The sequence below is a fragment of the Oryzias melastigma genome, linkage group LG12, assembly GCF_002922805.2.
Source record: "Oryzias melastigma strain HK-1 linkage group LG12, ASM292280v2, whole genome shotgun sequence".
NCBI classification, from domain to species: domain Eukaryota; kingdom Metazoa; phylum Chordata; class Actinopteri; order Beloniformes; family Adrianichthyidae; genus Oryzias; species Oryzias melastigma.
In genome coordinates, this window is record NC_050523.1 from 22063710 (window position 1) to 22083987 (window position 20278).

A 20278-nucleotide genomic window follows, 5' to 3' on the forward strand; every position below is an offset into this window, starting at 1 on the left:
TCCTCACTGGTCCACTTTTAGACAGCATCGATGTCAAGAATCCAAATGTTTAGATAACCATTTAAACGCTGAAATTGAATGTAAAGGAAATGCATTTTATATGGATTTTTACTAAGAGAAAACATTGCATTTATTGAATGGGCTAACTTATCAATCAGCCAGTTCAAAGTAGGAACTAAGTACACAAAGTCAGGATAAAAATTGGGCCGAAAAACACCCAATCTAACAACACCATAGACTATAAACCAGGGGTGCCCATTACCTCGATCACGATCAACCGGTCAATCGTGGCCCATCAAGGATAAATAAACAATTTTTCTTTTTTTTAAATTGACGCCAGCGAATCACCATCCTCGCTATAATTACGCCACTTCATTGACATGAAGAACGGCCAATCGATCGTTCTCTGATTCATATGTCACTGCACATGTGCGTTTAACTACAGTGAGCGCAGTCAGCAGTGCCTTCCGCCAGAGAGCCTTTGCACGCTGGGTCCCCCTGGACGGCTGCTCCGGCCTGCAGGAGTGTTTATTGACAGAAACACTGACCCAGCCGTCCCACCACAACGCCTGGTGTCGGAGATCAGAGTCTCAAGCAGCAGTGTTGTCCAGAAGTATGCATTTCTCGAGCCCTGTCTGCAGACCAAGGGCCTGCACGGCGTGCACTATTTCACCGCCACCAGTCACGCACAGGTCCTGACGCCCATTAGAAAGCCTTAAGAGATGGCCGGGATCCCCACCGCCTTTCCACCGCTTTGCCACTTTAAGCACAAAAGAAGGACAATGTCACTATATATATATATATATATAAATATATATATATATATATATATATATATATATATATATATATATATATATATATATATATATATATATATATATATATATATAGTATTTAAGTATTTAAGATTTTTAAATATTATTTTTTTTACATGAAATGAGTGGTTTAACAAAAAAAGAAAAAGTAAGTCATTGTGATTTGGCAGCCCTCTCCAGCAGATGGTGCCCTGGGCGGCTGCCTAGGTCAGCTATGCCCCGGGCCGGCCCCGTTCATGTACCACAGTTAAGTGAGCCACGAACTCATTCTTATGCATCCACCTGCATACAAATAGATTTACTTATGTCTTAGTTTTCTGGAATCTGGCTCCAAACTGCATGACAGTACAAGGCCAGATATAGGCATGGACAATGGTAGACCTCCCTATTGCCTCCCCAAATGTGATAGTCTGAAAAAATCCACATTTAACTAAAGAAATGAAAAATAACAACCCTCCCAATTACGTTTCTTCATTGAGAAGTGAAAGGTTTTCAAGAACAGAAATAAGTCCAGTTGCCTTTTGAGAACAAAACACAAGTCAGCACATTACACTTTAAATTTCAAACTCATCATCATATCTGACCTTTTTACTTTTAGAACATTCTTGTCAAATTATTTCCTCAGGATCTCTCTTCCTCTGTTCCTCTCTTTATCCCCATCAAGGACATTATACGCTGGAGATCCATCTTCTGTTTTTCCACTTTTCATTTACAGGGTCTTTTATTGTGAAGAGATTGCACCGGAAGTCAAAAGGATGTCTTCCTGGTTGCACGAGCCCAGCAGATTGCATTGGTTTTCGGTTGTTTTGAGACTTTGATGCACTGAATTTGTTTTGCCCGATGTAACGACTCGCTGGCGAGATAAGAAGACTGGATGAGATGGAAGGACGTGGACTCTGCCGTCTTTCGTCTGATAAATGTAGAGGTGCGACCTTCCTGTTTTTCTTACCACTGCTAACGGGAGATAATCGCTAGCTTTAGTTTAGTCGCCGCTAACCACCTTCAAATGCGATCTGTAAGCTATTCCTGGCATGTTACACGCGTATAAAGTATGAATCATTTCAGTCTGGAGACCTTCTCGCTACTTTTTAGAGCAACTAAAGCCGAGTTTGTTTTAATTTAGCTTGTTTAAACGAGCCACTTTGATTGGAAAAACAAGGTGCTACCTTTGCTAACAGTAACACGAAACATGTCCGCAGAACTTTTTAATCCGGTTGTTTAACCTTTACGTTTTTAAAAATATAAACACAAGTACTCATTTACTGACATATCAGCTATTTGTTTTAATTTTTTGGTGTGTTTACACGTCATTGTTCTTCTGTGAGAACCCCTCACAGATAAGTGTGTCCTCAGCTGAGATGACCGTCAGACAGAATGTAAACATGCTCCAGTGGGAAGTGTTACATCATCGCAGTGATTTCTGTGCTGATAATCTGTTTTCTTGATGGTGAAGTGATCCTCTCAGCTGCCCATGCGCTCAGCGCCGTCAGCTGTCTGTTGAGGCTGTCAACAGCCTTGTGTTCAGACCAAACACCATGAATAAACTTCATGTTTTCAGATGTGACACGACTGCTGTTAATCTTCAAGAAAAGTTAGTGTTGTGCCCAAACACTAACTTTGGATGTTCTGTCCATACCTCTTTGAGCAATTTATGTTCTATTCAGTATTCTCATTTTGCTGTGGGGTAAACTTCAACCCATCATGATCGAGCCACTCCAAAGAAAATCGTGATTTTAGTGTTTTTAATATGTTCTTGTGGCATTTTTTAACTATAAGTGAGGACATATTTAAAGAAAATTTTACTCAAAATTGAATTCTGAGTATTTCTTTATTCAAATTGTTGTGAATCAGGAGCATATGCAGAAAGGCCATTGGAAAAAGCTTGTAGAAGTAGCTACCATGACAAGCTACAAGCTCCCTGCTCCATCCCATTTTGATTCATCCACTTGTAGGCAAATAGATCCATGAACGTCTTTGTTTTCCTCGTCTGAGTTGGAATCTGGATCAAAACTGTACTGCTGTATGGCTCTGATATTGTGCACCATCTTTGTTGTCCTGGTAAGTTTTAGGTTGGAGGTGTGAGGGGCTGTAAGCTAGCGGGAGAGAGCGTAAACAGACGGGTGACAAGAGGTGGGGGTGGGCTTGTTCCACACAACTCAGTTCTGCTGGGCACTGTTTTTTTGTTTTTTTTGTTTTTGTTGTTTTTTTGTGGCTTAAGACATCATTATCATTGTTAAAGTTCAAATGCCAATGCCAAATTAGCCTTACTCCAAAAACAGCCTAAAAAACCTAAAAGGAATAGCCTAAATTAGCCAAAACAGCTAGCATGTAGCTGAAATATTAGCTCCAAAACAGCCTAAAAAATTAAACAGAAAAGTCTAAGGTTGTGTCCAAATTCCCCCCAAATTCCTAACCACTAAAAAAACTATATAGTGCATGACTGTGAGTCAGATCTTAAAGGATCTTAAAGGTAATTGGGACATGATGCTCACTACTTTTTTCGTTTTTTCTAAACACCGGATATGGCGTCACCGATTTTACGAAGTGAAAATCGTAGCTCATCAATGATTTTGACCCACATGTTTCACAATACTGAACATAAGGAAGTTCACAACCTTGTTTCAGTCTGTTTTAAGGTTGTCTTTCTTTTTCTGTTGACAGGTTTTTTTACATCTTCAGAAGGGGACATGATGGAATAGTAAAGGGCTGAAGATGAAAAATTTGCCCCAGTAGCTGCCAAAGTGCCCCAAACAGAAAGTGAGGTGCACGTTATGTGTCCAGGCTCCATGGTTACTCTGTCTCACTGAGAACACAGGACATGGCTTTTTTGGACAATCCTGCTATAATCTTGGCCCACATCAGGCAGTCTCATGTGACCAGCGACGACACAGGAATGTGTGAGATGGTCCTCATAGACCAGGATGTGGACCTGGAGAAGTGCCAGCTCACCGTGGTGCCTGGTAGCAGCTGCGGCTCGTCCGGACTGAGCTGTCTCATTGAAGCCGGTAGCAGCGTGACGGATAACCACGTGTGCGACTTGTCCCAGTCCATGGACATCACCTCCAGCTGGGACTTTGGCATTCGCCGGCGCTCCAATACAGGTAAGCTTGCTTCCACTTGTTGGCTGATTAAGAGAATAGGCTTTCTGTCAGGCACATCCTTCAGTGGTTAGCAGGGAAAGTGCAGCCAGAAAGCTCATTCCTTTATTTTGTTGAGATTGGGTGTCAAATCAAAGCCCTGGTTTATGGAAAAAAGTGGGAATCAGACTGAAGTGAAAGTGTGCATGTGGGGAAGGGTCACCAAATGAAGCTGTGTTAGACTCATGGGACAATTGTGGCTTGGACTTTTTGTGAGAGTTGGGAATTGTTGCACCTTCGAGTGGAGTAATCATAATGCCTATTGCACATGTACAGGTGTGATCAGAAATAACAGAATTTGCTTTGCTCAAAATTTTCTTGATTATGGAAAAAATATATTTGTTCAAATTGGGATTCAGGATTCTAAATGAAGATGTCATAAACACTGACTTTAACAGGTGAGGCCTGCAGCTCCAAGAATGTTGTTTCGTGGTCTTTTTGATTGGTTGGTTTATTTCAAACAATCTGTGCTAAAGAAGAAAAGAAGTCATGCATAAGTTGCACTGTATTATAAGTAGGGATGTGGTACCAAAACCAGTACCGTGTGGTACCAGTGCCATGTCATCAATTTTTACCGGACTGACAAGTTTCAGCCTTGACGGTTAGGGCCGGGATCGATAATAATTTCCAGAATTGATTCGATTCGATTCACCAGAGCCTGGATCAATTTGATTACATTTTTTTTGTTTTATTCATTGTATCCTCTCAATTCAGTTCAGTTTTGAGTTGATATGGTTCACACATTTAGACACATTTGTTTAGAAATACATTAATAATCTACTTTATGTTTTGAATATATTTATATTAATCTGATCCAGTTCACATACTGTAGTATGTATTAGTGAAATAATGAGATTGTTAATATCATACAGTGTTACATGGATTCTCTAAAGGAGAAGTTCTAACTAAAATGTTCAGATCATTAACAGTGTTCTGTTTCTCCTGGAGGACATTTTAGTTTGGCCACTAGGTGGAGCTCACGCGATAGCAGTGCACTTTTTTTTTAAAGAAGAATAAGCAAAAAACTGTGTTTTAGACCACAAATGTTTCCTTAAGAGTTTAGAAAATTCCTATATATAAAGCTGTTCATTTAGTCAGCCTCCTCTCTGACATGCAGGGAGGAGATTGATTGACAACAGCCAATAGAGACACGGAACACGAAGACCAAAAAAAAGTATACAAAATTACATTGAAAAAAATCCACTGTTTCCACTTAATTTGTCCCATCACAGTTGTTTCAGGAATTATAGTTTATCCATCGTCATCTTGTTCTCTTGTAGTTTTGTCTTCTCACAAATGTCCTCTGACTTTAGCTGCATTCCCGTGACTTGCTTGTGTTTTGCCTTTTTACCCCACCTGTATATCGTCTTCGTGTGGGCGATCTCATGTGACCAAAAACCTCGTTTTGTTTCCGTCAGTGTCTAACAATTGTGTCTGGAGTTGGGTTTGTTGGAACCACAGTTGATGAGGTGCTACAATAGATACTACTGGATGGAACGCCACCTAGTGGAAACGCTTCATGAAAAAAGAGCCCAATCAAGCCAGGCTGAGATGGTGCGAATGGAAATCCATCAATGATGCTTGTCTTCTTTGTCGCCCTTTACAGCTGCAATGATTGACACATTTCTTTTGACCTACAGCATATTTTTCAGGGGTTGTTGTGTTCGTCCGTCTACAGACTGTTCTGTGATTGTTGGCATTACTAACAAACTCTTCCATACTGTATTTCAGCAGATGTTCCAGTGTCTTTCATGATTATGTGTTTTCTTTCTCAGACCACATATGAAATCCTTCTTTCAAATGCTAAAGGGTTTTTGTTATTTTGGTCATAGCTCGGCTTAGCAGCTGAATACTGACAGTGTATCCTTCTTTTAAAATTATTAAAATTGTTACAGTTTTTGCATAAATTCATAAAATATAGTGTTTTATTTCCTAAAAAAATATTTTCTGGGCTGTTGTTTTAAGGTCACTTTATGTTTGGACATTCCTCAATGACCAATTCCAATAAAAAAGGCTTTTTTTATGTTTTTTACATGTTCTTGTAGCATTTTCTCACAGTAGAATAAAAAGAATTTACAAATTAAACTGCAATTCTAAATGTTTTTAATTCAAATCATGTTGGATCAGAAAACCAGATGCTGGAAAAAGCTGAGACTAATAATGTATGGAGAGAAAATAGACTCACTTCGATTTGTGGGTGCATAATTCTTGATTTGTGCTTAACTTAGGATTTGTGTGTGCATATTCTTGATTTGTGCGTGTGTAATTTAGGATTTGTGCAAAACTTTTTATTTGTGCGTGCGTATTCTTGATTTGTAACTCAAATAATATGTTTTGTGCATAAGTAAAAAAAGATTTAAAAAAAATACAAAATACAATTTACACATGCACAAATTACAAATGACAGCTTTAAAAATTACGCACAAATCACCTCTTACGCACACACAACCTCAGTTACACACGAATCTGTCTTGAGACTCTTTTCACGTCTCGCTGATTCATCCGTTGTGATGCGTTCAAGTGCTACTAGAATGCTGGGTCATTAGAGTTTTCTTATCAGCCGTTTTGAACTTGGATCGTAAATAATATTCAGTGAAACTTGACATTTTCCCACTTTCTTAAACAGATATTACTGATAATTCATATAAAAAAGTCTAAATAAGCGTTTTTAAAACACTTAAGTGTGTGAGACATGATGAGCGTTCAACACTTGTGCTGTAGCAAATGATGATTCTGGGTCAAAACTGCACAGCTATATTGATCCAATATTAGTCGTCGTTATTTTTGCGCCGGTAATGTTAGCTTGAGTATAAGCTGACGCGTGAGCGTGCTCACAAAGCGCTCAGTGACGGGGAAGGGGGCGGGCTGCTCTGTGTATTGTATTTCTAATGAGCTGCTGTGCATTAAAAAATGACAAAATCTTTCTGATTTTTGGCTAAAATTTGATTAAAAGATCACTGGGAACAATCTTACAGTAGAAAACAATATGGTTGGAGTTTGACTTGAAAATGTCATTTTCTTCTGCAGTGTACTTGTCTTTAAAGTTGTTAAATAAAACCAAATATTTAAATGGGATTAACTTTCAAGCACAGAAAATAGCATAAATAATATAATAAGCTAACATCATGTTTTTACTTTGAGATGGAAACTTAATTTTAATGTTCATTTCTGTTTATTTTGTCATTAATTGCCGTGGGTGATGTGGGTTGATGAAAGAGCATTTTGGAGTGAATCAATGCATTAGGTTTAATAGAAACTGTTCATCTGATCATATTAAAAACATTTAAAATGTTACTTTTCTTCTTGGATTAGGTTATGATCCAGTAAATTGTTTTATCATGAGCTGTTTACAGTATCTGAAAGCAAAATGCACAACTACTATCAATTTTCTTAACACATTTCAATTCATATTTTGATAAATTGATATTGGATTGTATATTGTAATCAATTTATCTCTCAGCTTTACTCAAGTGACAGATTTCTCTCTTTTAAATGAATTATTCCAGCTAAACCTGAAAAATCTGCACCTAAACTGGAGCGTGTCTTTGAAAAAGTGAAATATGATCTCCTCATTTCATAAATAATTCAATATTCTTTTTTTTCTCAGAAAGTGGTTTCCTTTAGGAGGAAGTCACTGATCATGTGATTCACTCTAAAACAGAACAGCCTCTGTCTCTGTGTTCTACTGCCCACAATCATGACATCCTCTCAAATAAAAATAAATCCAAAACAAATACAATCATACAAAGAAATGGATAAGAACAACAATACAACATGAACGGACTTGTTATTAATTTTAGGTAATACACAGTTCATTTTAATTAATATAAGGACATTATTTATATACTACATATATGTAAATATGTATGAGCCTGAACTGACCTCTACATAATAAAAAAATCTAATCTCTTTTCATTTCTTTTTTTGTTTGTTATGCATCGTTTTTATTCAGGATATTTTATATTTATGTTTTTACATCTTTGGGTGTTTGTGACAACTAATATTATTGAAACCATTTTCTAATATTTAAAGTCCCTCTCAGATCGTATTTTGATCTGTTGTTAAATCGTTCCCAGTGGTCTTTTTTATTATTATTATGCCGTTTTTAGCAAAAAACAAAATAATTGTGTTGTTTTCTGGGTCATAGATTCTGCAGAGCAGCAGGAGTTTATTACAAATTCACCCCTGAGTTGTGGATGGGACCATTAGTGTATAGCAAGCCCGCCCCCCCTTCCTCTCCTTGTGCAGAGGATCAGAGAGCTTGTATTGTTTTTGTAACAGAGTCGCTTCTGTTAAACTAAATTAAACTATTTCAGATATTCCGACCATGTTTGCTGTTAATGGTTTTATAGATTCTATATATGTGGTTAAATAAATGTATTTAATTAATTGGGTTATTTTTTTATTGTTCCAAGTACAAATCAGAACTCCAGATTTCATCTGTTATCTTGCTGTTTTAGTTTGATTAATGCTTCTTTTTTTTTATAAATCCTATTATTGTGTTTGTTGTTTCAATGATTGTGTTATGGTTCACGATGAAGTGATGGTGGTATGTTGATATGAGCTTGTATTCTTTTTAAGCCATTGTCTCAAATCCAAACAGAAAAATCTGAAATCATGACCAGTTAACGGCACAAGAAACAAGTTAAAAACTTTTTTTTCCACAATTTTATTCTTGATCTTTATCTCAATGTTTTTTGGCCCAGATTATTCAACTGAAATCTAAAAAAAAAATCCCAAATTTACAATTGACCCCTGTTTAATAGAGACAAGATTCGATTGCATATTTTGATCAATTGGATTAAAATAAACCTGAAACATAGATTAAGCTTTAAACAGACTTGATAACTGATATCTTGTGCAGTAAAACTGAGTTTGCTGCGATGAAATGAAATCACTCAAGTGTTTGAAGCTTGGAAAGGGAGCCGTGGTTTTGATGAGAGGGTTGGTCCGCATGTGTGGCTCTCTGGATTTGGCGTGCTGCTGGCCTTGGTTGTGGGTCAATATCCATCAAGAATTTCAGATTTAGGTTGAAACTCTCACCTGTGGCGGCTGTCTCATCAGGACCTCGAGGTAACCGAGAGAAACCCGTGGCTGCTGGTAAGACGAGTGGGATCCACGACTATTTCTCTGTTCCAAGTGCAACTTTCATCTGATGTTCTGCAAAGCCAGTCATTGTCCAAAAAATGTTACCAACTGTGCTTTTTTCATTGTTTTTCATGCTTATAAATGGAAATTAAGATCTAGTTGTGAACTCTGTGAAGCATTCAAATGGTTTTTTATTTTGTACTAATAAGTCACAGAATTTATATTTGATGTTAGATATAGAACTGATGCTGTCAACTAAAGCTGAAAGCAAATTGAGGAGAATATTATCTAAGTTGGTTCCCATTAGAAAAATGTGTTGGTAATGAAATATTTTTATATCAAGAATCTAAATTTGTAAACTTGAGAAATATCTTTGTTTTTAGCTTTTGAAATGCTAATAAAATCCTCTCCTGGGGACCAAATAAGCTACATTTGTCTGTTATAGACCAGCCAATGAAGGCTGGAATTGGTTTGGATAAAGAAGAAAACATCTGAAAGCCGTGTTTCCATAACACATTACGCAAAACTATCAGCAGTCTAGAAATGTTGACGGCACTAGCGCTCATCATCATCTATCAAAGGAGACGTTGGCGTCTTATTCAAACTATGTAGCAGAAAGCTATGGTTGAAGAGATTTTGGTACATCATGGTTGGTGATTTTACAGAGAAGCTGTAGACCCAACAGTTCTGAATGACGCTCTCAACTTTGAATGAGCTGTGATGCTGTGGGACCTCTTGTGGCGCAAAAAACAGTTTCCATTACAATTTTGCAAAAAAATGTCAATTTTGATACACGTCTAAAACAAACTCCTCCAAGCACCAAAACTTTTTCTCGATAAATGTAAGATTTTTCAGAATTGTATTGTTTCCATTAGACAAATTTATTATTGCAAATCCAATTTTCCTAATTTCATAGTAAATGGAAACACAGCTACAGATGCAGTAAAAGTAGCAGAGACAGACAAGGGTTTTTTTTCATTATTTTTTTTTTAATACAAATAATTAGACATAATATCTGGAGGATATCTGCTTTTTAAATGCTCTGCAGTTTTCAGGTACTGTGTTGGGTAAACATGCATTAGTACCAGCACCTCATCAGTACTAGTAGTATTTTTTATGATTTAATATTTTTTATACATTTTACCATTGTAACTTACCAGGATGAAGTAGGTGTGGCTACTTAAAATGTGGGAGTGGTTTGTATGAAATGTAAAATATATTTAATGCATATCTCTTTTATTCAAATATAAACAACTGAAGTACCCCATCTGTTTAAAAACTAGCATTAGCAATTTGCACTAAAGATTTTCTTCTCTTTTACTTCTCTGATGACATCATTGTTGGTTCATCCTGATAGAAATATGAACAATCGTCTGTACTTTTGTGCTTTTTCATTTTTGTTTTGTTTTCTTAAATAAAATTTTATACCAAAATTAAGCTTATTTACATTTGAGTTTCAAGCATCTTTCTTTATTCTATATTTTGGTGAATACACCAGTCGGAGAGACGTTTATAGACGGATCAACCTCCATTGTACATTAACTACACATTTGTAGCTCATTTTGTTTTTTCTGGAATGAGCCTTTTTGTGTTATTCTGAGAAGTTCACAATTTGTCCTTTTGTACCAATTCTAGCTGTCCATTAAACATCTTGAGCTACAGAAACCAAGTTTGATAATTGTGCTTTTTGACTGATCAGTTATTGGGTAAACCCTCTGCCTATATATGAATAATACATAAATAGATTGTTTTTACAGTCATAGTTTATAATGTTCAGAGTAAAATATGTGCTTGAGTACAAAAGAATTACTTTTGACCTTCCTCCTGTCAAGGTTTTCGTGATGGATGTTCAGATGAAATCTAAAAGTTGTTTTTCTGTCTTTTCAGCTCAAAGGCTCGAAAGGCTAAGAAAAGAGAGGCAGAACCAAATCAAGTGTAAAAACATTCAGTGGAAGGAAAGATCGTCCAACCAGTCTGGTAAAGTTTCTACCATTACTGTTCTTTTAATCAATAACTAGAAAAATGTGTTTTAGGTGGAGTTTGTAGCTTAACCTGACTTTTTTGTTACTAACCTTCCAAATTTTTTTCTTTTTTTTTACATATGCTTTGATTAAGGTTTTCATGTTTGTTTGAATGATAGAAAATCTAATTAAATCGATTTATGTATAAGGTTAAATTTTGATAAGAAATTTGTCAGTTTTTTCCTGTTTTTTGTGGTTGAACAATTTGATATAAAGTTAAATTTCCTTTGGTTTACCACCTAAAATTTAAAAAACCCTTAAAGTTTAAGTGAGTCTTCTGAAGAGGGCCCTTTCACTGAGCTGTTTCCTTTTCACCTTTCAGGCGTCCTTTTTACGCCTCGCTGTGCAGCAAGAAATGCTTGTTAGACCTCAGCCTAACGTTTTGTTCCGTCTCGGATCTGCCTCCAGAGGTCGTCTGTGAGGCCGGTCATGTGTGGACCGCTCAGTTTAAACAGATGAAAGCTGGTTAAGAAAGTTGTTTGTTCAAATGTCGCTGACAGTTATTGACCTCATTTTCTGTTCTGGTTGATCTCTTTTCATGCTGTGTGAGTTCACAGCTAAAGTAAAATATGTTCAAACTTCAAACATTATTTAGTATTTATATTCAAAGAGTTCATAAACACCAGAGTAAAATCATAGTGTAAGGAGGATAAACAAGAATTTTCTCTTTAATTTTTTATTTCTCTTTAATGCTTCTTTTTACTCATTTTCAGTCCAAGTCTTGAGCCTAAAAATGTTATCATCACAAAACAAAAAAACATTTTTTTCACTGGGATAATGACTGTTTGCCATGTAGTGTTTTGTTTAAAAGGATATCTACTGCAGCTTAGTTTTAGATCAATTTTTAATTTAAAAAAGGTTTAAACATTTTCATTAAAGCATGTCAAACAGCACTTCATGACTACAAGTCTTATAGTAGTCTGACTGGCAGCACATACTTCTGGCAATTTTTCTTTCTTACTTCACCGTTGAGCAAAAATGTTGCCATCAAAATTTGCATGCACTTAACACCCTTTGAAATTGAATGTTCAACATAGTAAATAAACTCCTCCCCCACAAAAAAAAAGGGATACTGTAAGGGGGAAAAAATGACATCACTCGGGGGAAACCATCAAAAAAATGAGCGGAGACTATGTCTCTTACTAATAAAAAGTACTCTAACAAAGCTAAAACACATCTATTAGGGATATTATAAATAAGCTTTGAAATTATTATGGGATGGCCACAGAACCTACAGCTTGGTGGCCATTTTGCCGCAAAATGTGAAATTTGCCAAATCCCATAACATGGGAAAAGAAAACATTTCTTCGTGAAACGTCACGCTCTTACCACCAGGTGAAGTCTGCAACCAGCAATGCAGTCTTGTTGACCTTTGACCTCAGAAAGGTCAACAAAGAGGCCACTCTCTTAAATATTCCCCCTCAAAAGTCCCCAAAAATCTAATTTTAGGGATCTTGATATGTTGCCTCCTTATTCCTCGAAGGTTATTGAGAAGCTACTTTGTAAAAAAAAAAAAATTGCTGGAATTCATAGTGTTAGTATGGCAAGCTAGCCAAAGTGGCGTTTCCCCTTATGCTCGCACAATTTTTAAGCAGAACACGGTGAAAATTTAACACATGAATTATTTAGCTCAAGCCTAACAAAAAAAATATGACTGTATTTGCTGTATGGGCGTGGCTTATAGAAACCTCAGTTGCCAAGGAAATCCAAGTGTTGATTCTTCTAATAATTACAAGGACAAGTTCGTCACCCCCAGACGACCAAAACATAAGATTGTTGCTATAGAGCTAAAACTAACAGAAAAGACACAATTCAGAGAAAAGTGTTTTTTTTTTTAATTAAACACGGTAAAAAGGCAGTGATGGGGAATTGGCGAAGGCAAGGAGTGCCTGTGACCCATACAATGCGCACCACGACTTTAGTGGTTGTGTTACTCTAACATTCCTGACTGTTTATAACTCAGTCAAATTGACCTTTTTGGAGGCTTTGTGTTACTTACACTTGTACACAAGTTAGTGCAAAAGTCAAACTGTTTTTCTGTATTTGAAACATCATGCTAATATTGATTTTTGTTATTAAGAAAATAAATGAATACAGATTAAAGTGGGGGGGATAATAATGTTTAGTTTACGTTGGAGCACAGGAGAAGTATTGATGATTTTGACATTATCCTTTGGAGTTTGTTGACACGTCGTCTCTCAACTGTTGTTCATAGTGGACGATCTTGGCTCTTTATTTGAAAAAAAGGACTTCAAAGACAGGCCCAGACAATCTGGGGTCAAGTCCACCCTGTCGCTGCGGCTGGAGCAGTGCCCCCAGCAGCTCAACAACCCCTTCAATGAGTACTCCAAGTTTGATGGCAAGGTGAGCGACCTCTTTGTGACTTTGTACACAGCATCAGTAAGGAGACAGTACTTTCACCTTACCAATGACTAGAGGGATCAAGACGCACGATAATCGTATGTTCCATTTTTATGACGTCCCTTGAGGTATTAGTACGAACCTTAAAGACATTGCAGGACACATCTAAGTTCCCATTGAGCAAAAAGGTTTTTTTTGTCTTTTTTTTATCTTCAGGGTCACATCGGTACAACGTCTACAAAAAAGATTGACGTCTATCTTCCAATGCAACTGGGTCAGGAGAAAGTTCATCCAATGACTGTGGTGACCATTGCCAACGCCCGTGTCCACGACCTGATCGGCCTCATCTGCTGGCAGTACACCAGTGAGGGACGAGAACCTAAACTAAAGTGAGCTCGAACACCATTTTAGACTTGTTTTCTCCAAATGTTGGTCTTACGTCTCCACCTCCACTTGTTTACAGTGAGAATGTGAACGCCTACTGCCTCCATATTGCAGAGGATGATGGGGAAGTGGACACCGATTTCCCTCCACTGGACTCAAACGAACCCATCCACAAGTTTGGTTTTAGCACTTTGGCCTTAGTAGAGAAGTATTCTTCGCCTGGACTCACTTCTAGACAGTCACTCTTTGTCAGAATGTAAGTGTGAACAAAATTAACTACATTGTCTTTCGTCACATGTCCAACAAGTGTTTTAGCCAATGGAAAAGGAGCATTGTTTATCTATTGGTCTAAGTGTTGATTTTTGTTGTATTGGGGTTCAAATAAATTACTAAGACCATTGACAGAGAACACACATCAATATATGTGATGTTTTGGTACCAACTACTTGAAAAAAACTTTTTTTAAGTTATTGTGTCTTTGTGCTGCATTGACAAAGTTTACCACAATTGTTTTTAGTTCAAGCTAGAACACAGAGATAGTTGGACAGTTAATCCCAATATCTTAAACACTCATGTTTGTTATGAAGGAAAATAGACTAGACCTTATACTTAACAATTTCCATGTTTTTCCTTCTAGAAATGCTGCTCATGGTTTCTCTTTAATCCCTGTGGATAGTCTAAAAGTTACCATGAAGGAAATCCTCCAGAAAGCTCTAAAAAAGAGAAAAGGCTCACAGAAAGGCGCAGGTGATGTTTTAAAGTCTGCCAAAATACATTAATGGAAAAAACCCAAAAACAATCTGTAAATGTGACTGATATGATAAAACCATTGTTTTGAACATTTCTTAGCTGTGATTTACCTTTAATTTGCATGACAACTGACGAGAAGTGAACAGGAGTCACAGTGTGAAAACAAGTGACGTCTCCGTGGTTTTTCTAACAGGGCCCATGTACCGTCTGGAGAAGCAGATGGAGCCAAACTTAGCTGTTGACTTGGACTCGAGCTTGGAGAGCCAGAACACCCTGGAGTTTTGCCTCGTCAGAGAAAACAGTGAGTGAATCATCGTCCCGTTTTGGTCATCTTTTGGATCACAGTCGCTGTTTGCAATATAAAAAATGAGACTCAAGAAGTAAGGCCATTGTAATTGGTCGACTATTTTTGTTGTATCAGTGTCAAAGGGCAGAGTGTGGTAAGCATTAAAATAAGGATTAATAATAAAAACTAATGTTTAGTTGCTCTTTTTGGTAAACTCAGCTCTTTTACCAGAGGCTTGGGACCTTTCCAGACTTTATTAGTTGTTGTAGGACTTTAAGACCACCTCTTCTTCCTAACATTTTGTGATAAATGTTGCTGTTGCTTACAGGTTCTAGAGGTGAGGAGAGCTCAGAGGAAGACCCGCCCATTGATATCACCACAGTCCAAGACATGCTGAGCAGCCACCACTATAAATCCTTCAAGATCAGTATGATCCACAAGCTTCGCTTCACCACTGATGTCCAGCTAGGTACATCTTTACAGAAGGGTTTGGGAACATGTGTTAGAGGGTTCACACGCATTGTTTTTCTCTTTAGCTCTTCCTTTTGGGAGTGGAAGGAGATATATCTCTATAAATCTCTGCATCTCTCTCCATATATGTCTCTCTATATCTCTGTATCTCTCTCTATATATGTATCTCTCTACAACTCTCTATATCTCTGTATCTCTATTTATATTTCTCAACATCTCTCTATATCTCTGTATCTTACTCTGTATTTCTCTATATATCTCTCTGTATCTCACTATATATATCAGTATCTCTATATATCTCTGTATCTCTCTATATATCTCTCTGTATCTCTCTATATATATCTCTGTATCTCTATATATCTCTTTATCTCTCTATATATATCTCTGTATCTATCTATGTAATTCTATATATCTCTCTGTATCTCTATATATATATATCTCTGTATCTCTATATATCTCTTTATCTCTCTATATATCTCTCTGTATCTATATATCTCTGTATCTATCTATATAACTCTATATATCTCTCTGTATCTCTATATATATCTCTGTATCTCTCTATATATCTCTTTGTATCTCTCTATATATATCTGTATCTCTATATATGTCTCTGTATTTCTCTATATATCTCTGTATTTCTCTATGTATCTCTGTATTTTTCTATATATCTATATATATATATGTATATATATATATAGATATATATGTATCTCTCTATATATCTCTGAATCTCTCTCTATATCTCTCTCCATGTCTCTGTATCTCTCTTTATCTCTATATATATTGTTCTCCATCTCTGTAAATATATATATATATATGTATATATATATATATATATATATCTTTCTACTTTTGAAAACAGAACAAAAGATGATTGAAATGTGTCAGACTTTTTGCTTTGCATCCAGCTTCAATAATCAGGTGATTCCAATAATCATTGTTTTAACAAACAGACATGAATCTATTTCTGCAGGCATTTCAGGAGAGAAAGTTGAAATCGACCCAGTAACCAATCAAAAGGCCAGCACCAAGTTCTGGATTCGGCAGAAACCCATCTCCATCGACTCGGACCACCTGTGTGCCTGTGATCTGGTGGAGGAGAGAAGCCCCAGTGAGAAGAGTTTTCACACACAGCAGTCTAACCTTCTCCTATGCTTACACACAGTCACACACAGTTTAACCTTGTAACACCTGAGACGTCGCCAGTGATGCTTAAACACAAAATCCATAACATACTGTAACTTTTCGACCGTTAACACAATAATTCCAGGAGAAAAGCGCCGCTTTTCTCCTGGAATTATTGTGTTAACGGTCGAAAAGTTACAGTAAATCAAAGAACATAAACACTGGAGCTCCGGTGTTAAAGGGTTAAGGTGGTGTCCTGCTGCTGTTTGCTTCACTTTTATATCAATCAAAAGGAATCTGAATTAAAAAAAATGTTTTTTACAGATAAAAACATGGATGAGAAAGCAAAGAAGATCTATTTATAGCATCAATTATGATTATTAAGTTATGTTTTAAATTGGTGTCTTTCAGAGAACTCAACATCATCCTAGTGCCTCTCCATAGACGTCCCTTAGCTCTGCCTGGGGGGATGCAAGGCATTTGTAGGCCAGCTGAGTGTTTTAGACCCCCCAGGGTGTCCCAGGTCTTCCTAGAACTTCTGCCTGCTGGGACATGCCCAGAATAGAGGAAGACTGGCAGCATTATTGTCCAAGAGTCTGGGCAGAGACCCAACAGCCCTTAGCAGAGGCCCCGTTGTAGGAGAGCTTCACCCATAGGGCTCCACAAGAGACTTGATCAAACATTTTCTATTTACTTTCACAATACACATCCATGCAAACGAACAGAACGTTTCTCATCCTGGTTGGTGATGGACCCAATAAGACCACCTACTTAAGTGTGTTTGTTGATGTGTTACGTTCTAAAAATAACCCACAACAGGTGAAATCCACAAAGTAGGATTACAGATGTTTAAGGAACTCCTCACTACACCTTAAACACTTTAGACAGACATGAACATTTTCACACTTTACTATCTTGTTTAAACTCTCAAAGTTCAAACCTTCACAGAAAAAGAACACAATCTGCTATTACAAAAACAAGTATAGAAAACTACTCTAAAAAAAAAGTTGGACCTGATTTTTAAATATTAGAATTTGCGAGATCACTCATTCTGGTTAGCTGATAAAACTGAACTAAAGCAAAATTCTGATAAGTGTATTTGTTAAAAACACAGCACTGAATTCTGGGTAATTTTTGGTAGAGTGGGTCAGGTAACTTTAATACGTTTCTCCTCTTTGATCAGGTTCGTTTTAGTACATCTTTCAGTCTAAAGGGTTAAAAGGGGCGGGGCTTTCTTTCCTCTTTGTTGGTAGATTATTAGTAAATGCGTGCATTCTGTGTTCTTCCTAAACATGTTCTCTTCTTCTGCAGGTCATGCAATATTCAAGCTGACCTATCTCAGCAACCACGACTACAAGCCTCTGTACTTTGAGTCTGACGCTGCGACTGTTAATGAAATTGTCCTCAAGGTGAGTCCCGCCCACCTGGATGGCCTGACAGTTTCACGGCTGTAGATCCACGACTATAGTTCAAGCTTTTGATTCAATTATTAGACACGTCTCTCCTCTTACAACCACTTCACTGCTTCTTCAAGCTTCAGTTTAGCACTGAGACAATTCAAACAAATATTGTAGTGATATTTAATTGTATGAGGAAAAGCAGAATCGTAGTTTGGCCTAAAACAGACAAATATACTGCTTGTCATCACGTCCTCCTTCACACGCTTCTGAACTTGTGTTGCATCCAGAGGGTTTACTGTGACATCAGCCTACACTCTGCTGCTGTAAATCTTCCAATCTCATAAACAAAGTGTAGGAGTGTGATGATGGAAATTCCTTCTAAAGGATATTAGAAAGGGCAGACTTTGGGTTTTATGGAGGGCTGGGGCATTCCTTAAGCCTTCGGGAGGGGTCCGGGATGGAGCAGCTCCATTCAACTCCAAAAGCCACGCCCCCCACAGGAAGGCTTCAGATCAACATGAAAAATGGCTTTTAAGACATTCAGGTTTTGGGATTTTGGTTAAAAACACTACTGGGAATGTTTCTTTAAAGAAAAAAATGGTCATAAGGGGACTTAAACCCTCTGGATCCAGGAGCCTAAAACTCAGTTTTCTCTACTTTTGAAACTACCTCTGTATTTTCAATTTGAAAGACTACCTGCTTGCGTATTTGGTATCATTCTAATCAGTACAACCTCTCTTATGTGACTCTACCTTTATTTAGTCATTTTTCCATTTTGTATTCACACACTAGAGATAAAATCATGCAAAAACCAAAAATTCCATCTGGAAAAATTTGATTAATTTTGCTGTGGAAACCCCAAAAATGTTTAACGAACTGTTTCTACAACATAGAATTAAAGTTTTAGGTGTAATTTAATTAAAAAAAAAAACAAGAATAAATTTAGTCAACAAACTAATCAACACAGTTTTGAATGAAAATACCCAAATAAATTCCAGGCGAAATTCACAAATTCCTTATCTGGGCCACATATGAACAGTCTTAGAAGAACATCAAGACCTCACAGGTCAATGTGACCTTTCTTATTGATCAGTCTGTCTGTGTAGCTTCAGCTGCTGGGAAGTATTTATAAATTAACCATTTGTGGCCTCAAACATCATTTTTTGCTCACACTGTCTTCTTCTTCTGGAATAAGGTGTAATGCTACAGCATGATCTCCACCTAGTGTCCAAACTGAAACGTCCTCCAGGAGAAGCAGAACAATGTTTACAATGTTAATGATCTGAACATTTATGTTAGAACTTCTCCTTTAGAGAATCCATGTAACTCTGAATGATATTTACAATCTCATTATTTCACTGATACATTTACTGTATGTGAACTGGATCTGATTAATATGAAAATCTTCAAAACGTATATAGATTATTAATGTATTTTTAAACAAATGTGTCTACATATGTAAACTCAAAGTTGAATTGAATGGAAATTAGTGGATTGAAAGAATTTAAAAAAAAATCTGAATCGAATCAGGAATTTTTTGGTGATACTAAGCCATATCAGATTCCATGAATGAGGGGTAAGGTTTGAAAAGAGTAAAACGGTTTGTTTGCAGGTGAACTACATCCTGGAGTCTCGAGCCAGCACCTCTCGGGCCGATTACTACGCCCAGAAGCAACGCAAACTGAGCCGGCGGACCAGCTTTAGTTTCCAAAAGGACAAGAAGAGCGGCCAGTAGACGAGCCGAGGATGCTGGGGCAGCTGAGCGATGACCATCTGCTGTGTTTGTGGAGCCTTTCACAACACAAAGGTCAGCAGGCTGGAACATCAGGGACACAGAGACTCAGACAGATTCCATCCAAGACCGCCATGAAGAAGGACAACAGCAGAGAGCTGGACACCTCAGACCAGAACCTTTGTTATTTTTCTAAAGATGAAGAAGAGTGAGAGGAAGTGTCAACAGTCTGGTTGAACGTTTGCACTGGATGTTTTAGTTTACTTTGTTTAGGACTGTCCTCCAGGACGGACGTGTGGAATTCAACCAATCAGAGCTCTGTGTTTAAAACTCTGCTTTTTTCCATTTCTCTAATATCATTTTAAATGTACTGTACATAAACATTTTATATTCTAAAAAATAATAAATAACATTGAATGAAATAATCACAATGCAAAACAAATTTGGAGTTCATTGAAAAACTGAAATGACCTAAAGTGTTTCTATAAACCAATGAAATGTAATAAAATTGACCTTTGCTATGAGACAAGTCGTCTGTGAATGAACTGTGTGGAAAAATATGTTTTATAGTTTTAAACTGAACAATTCACCATTTCATTTGTTTATATTCCTTAATAATCTAAAAAATTATTTTTTTTCTCAGAAATCAAACTATTTTCCTTTTTAGTAGATCATGGCTGTGATTGCTGATGATCACATGATAGA

The 20278-nt window shown here is 37.0% G+C and overlaps 1 protein-coding gene across 2 annotated transcripts; it reads left to right on the forward strand.

Moving 5' to 3' along the window:
* The first annotated feature begins 1563 nt into the window (after positions 1–1563).
* On the forward strand, positions 1564–20099 carry mapkap1 (MAPK associated protein 1). Of its 2 annotated transcripts, XM_024299643.2 has the most exons (12): positions 1564–1743; positions 3480–3919; positions 10931–11020; positions 13280–13428; positions 13642–13814; positions 13889–14065; positions 14447–14556; positions 14753–14860; positions 15174–15314; positions 16290–16427; positions 17753–17850; positions 19454–19576. In XM_024299643.2, exons 2-12 carry the CDS (start codon positions 3637–3639, stop codon positions 19574–19576), a joined length of 1590 nt encoding a protein of 529 aa, XP_024155411.1. In that variant the 5' UTR covers positions 1564–1743; positions 3480–3636. The 2 variants fall into 2 exon arrangements, with proteins under 2 accessions (XP_024155411.1, XP_024155412.1); XM_024299644.1 differs by lacking the exon at positions 1564–1743 and having other exon boundaries at positions 3637–3919; positions 19454–20099.
* Positions 20100–20278: the final 179 nt, after the last annotated feature.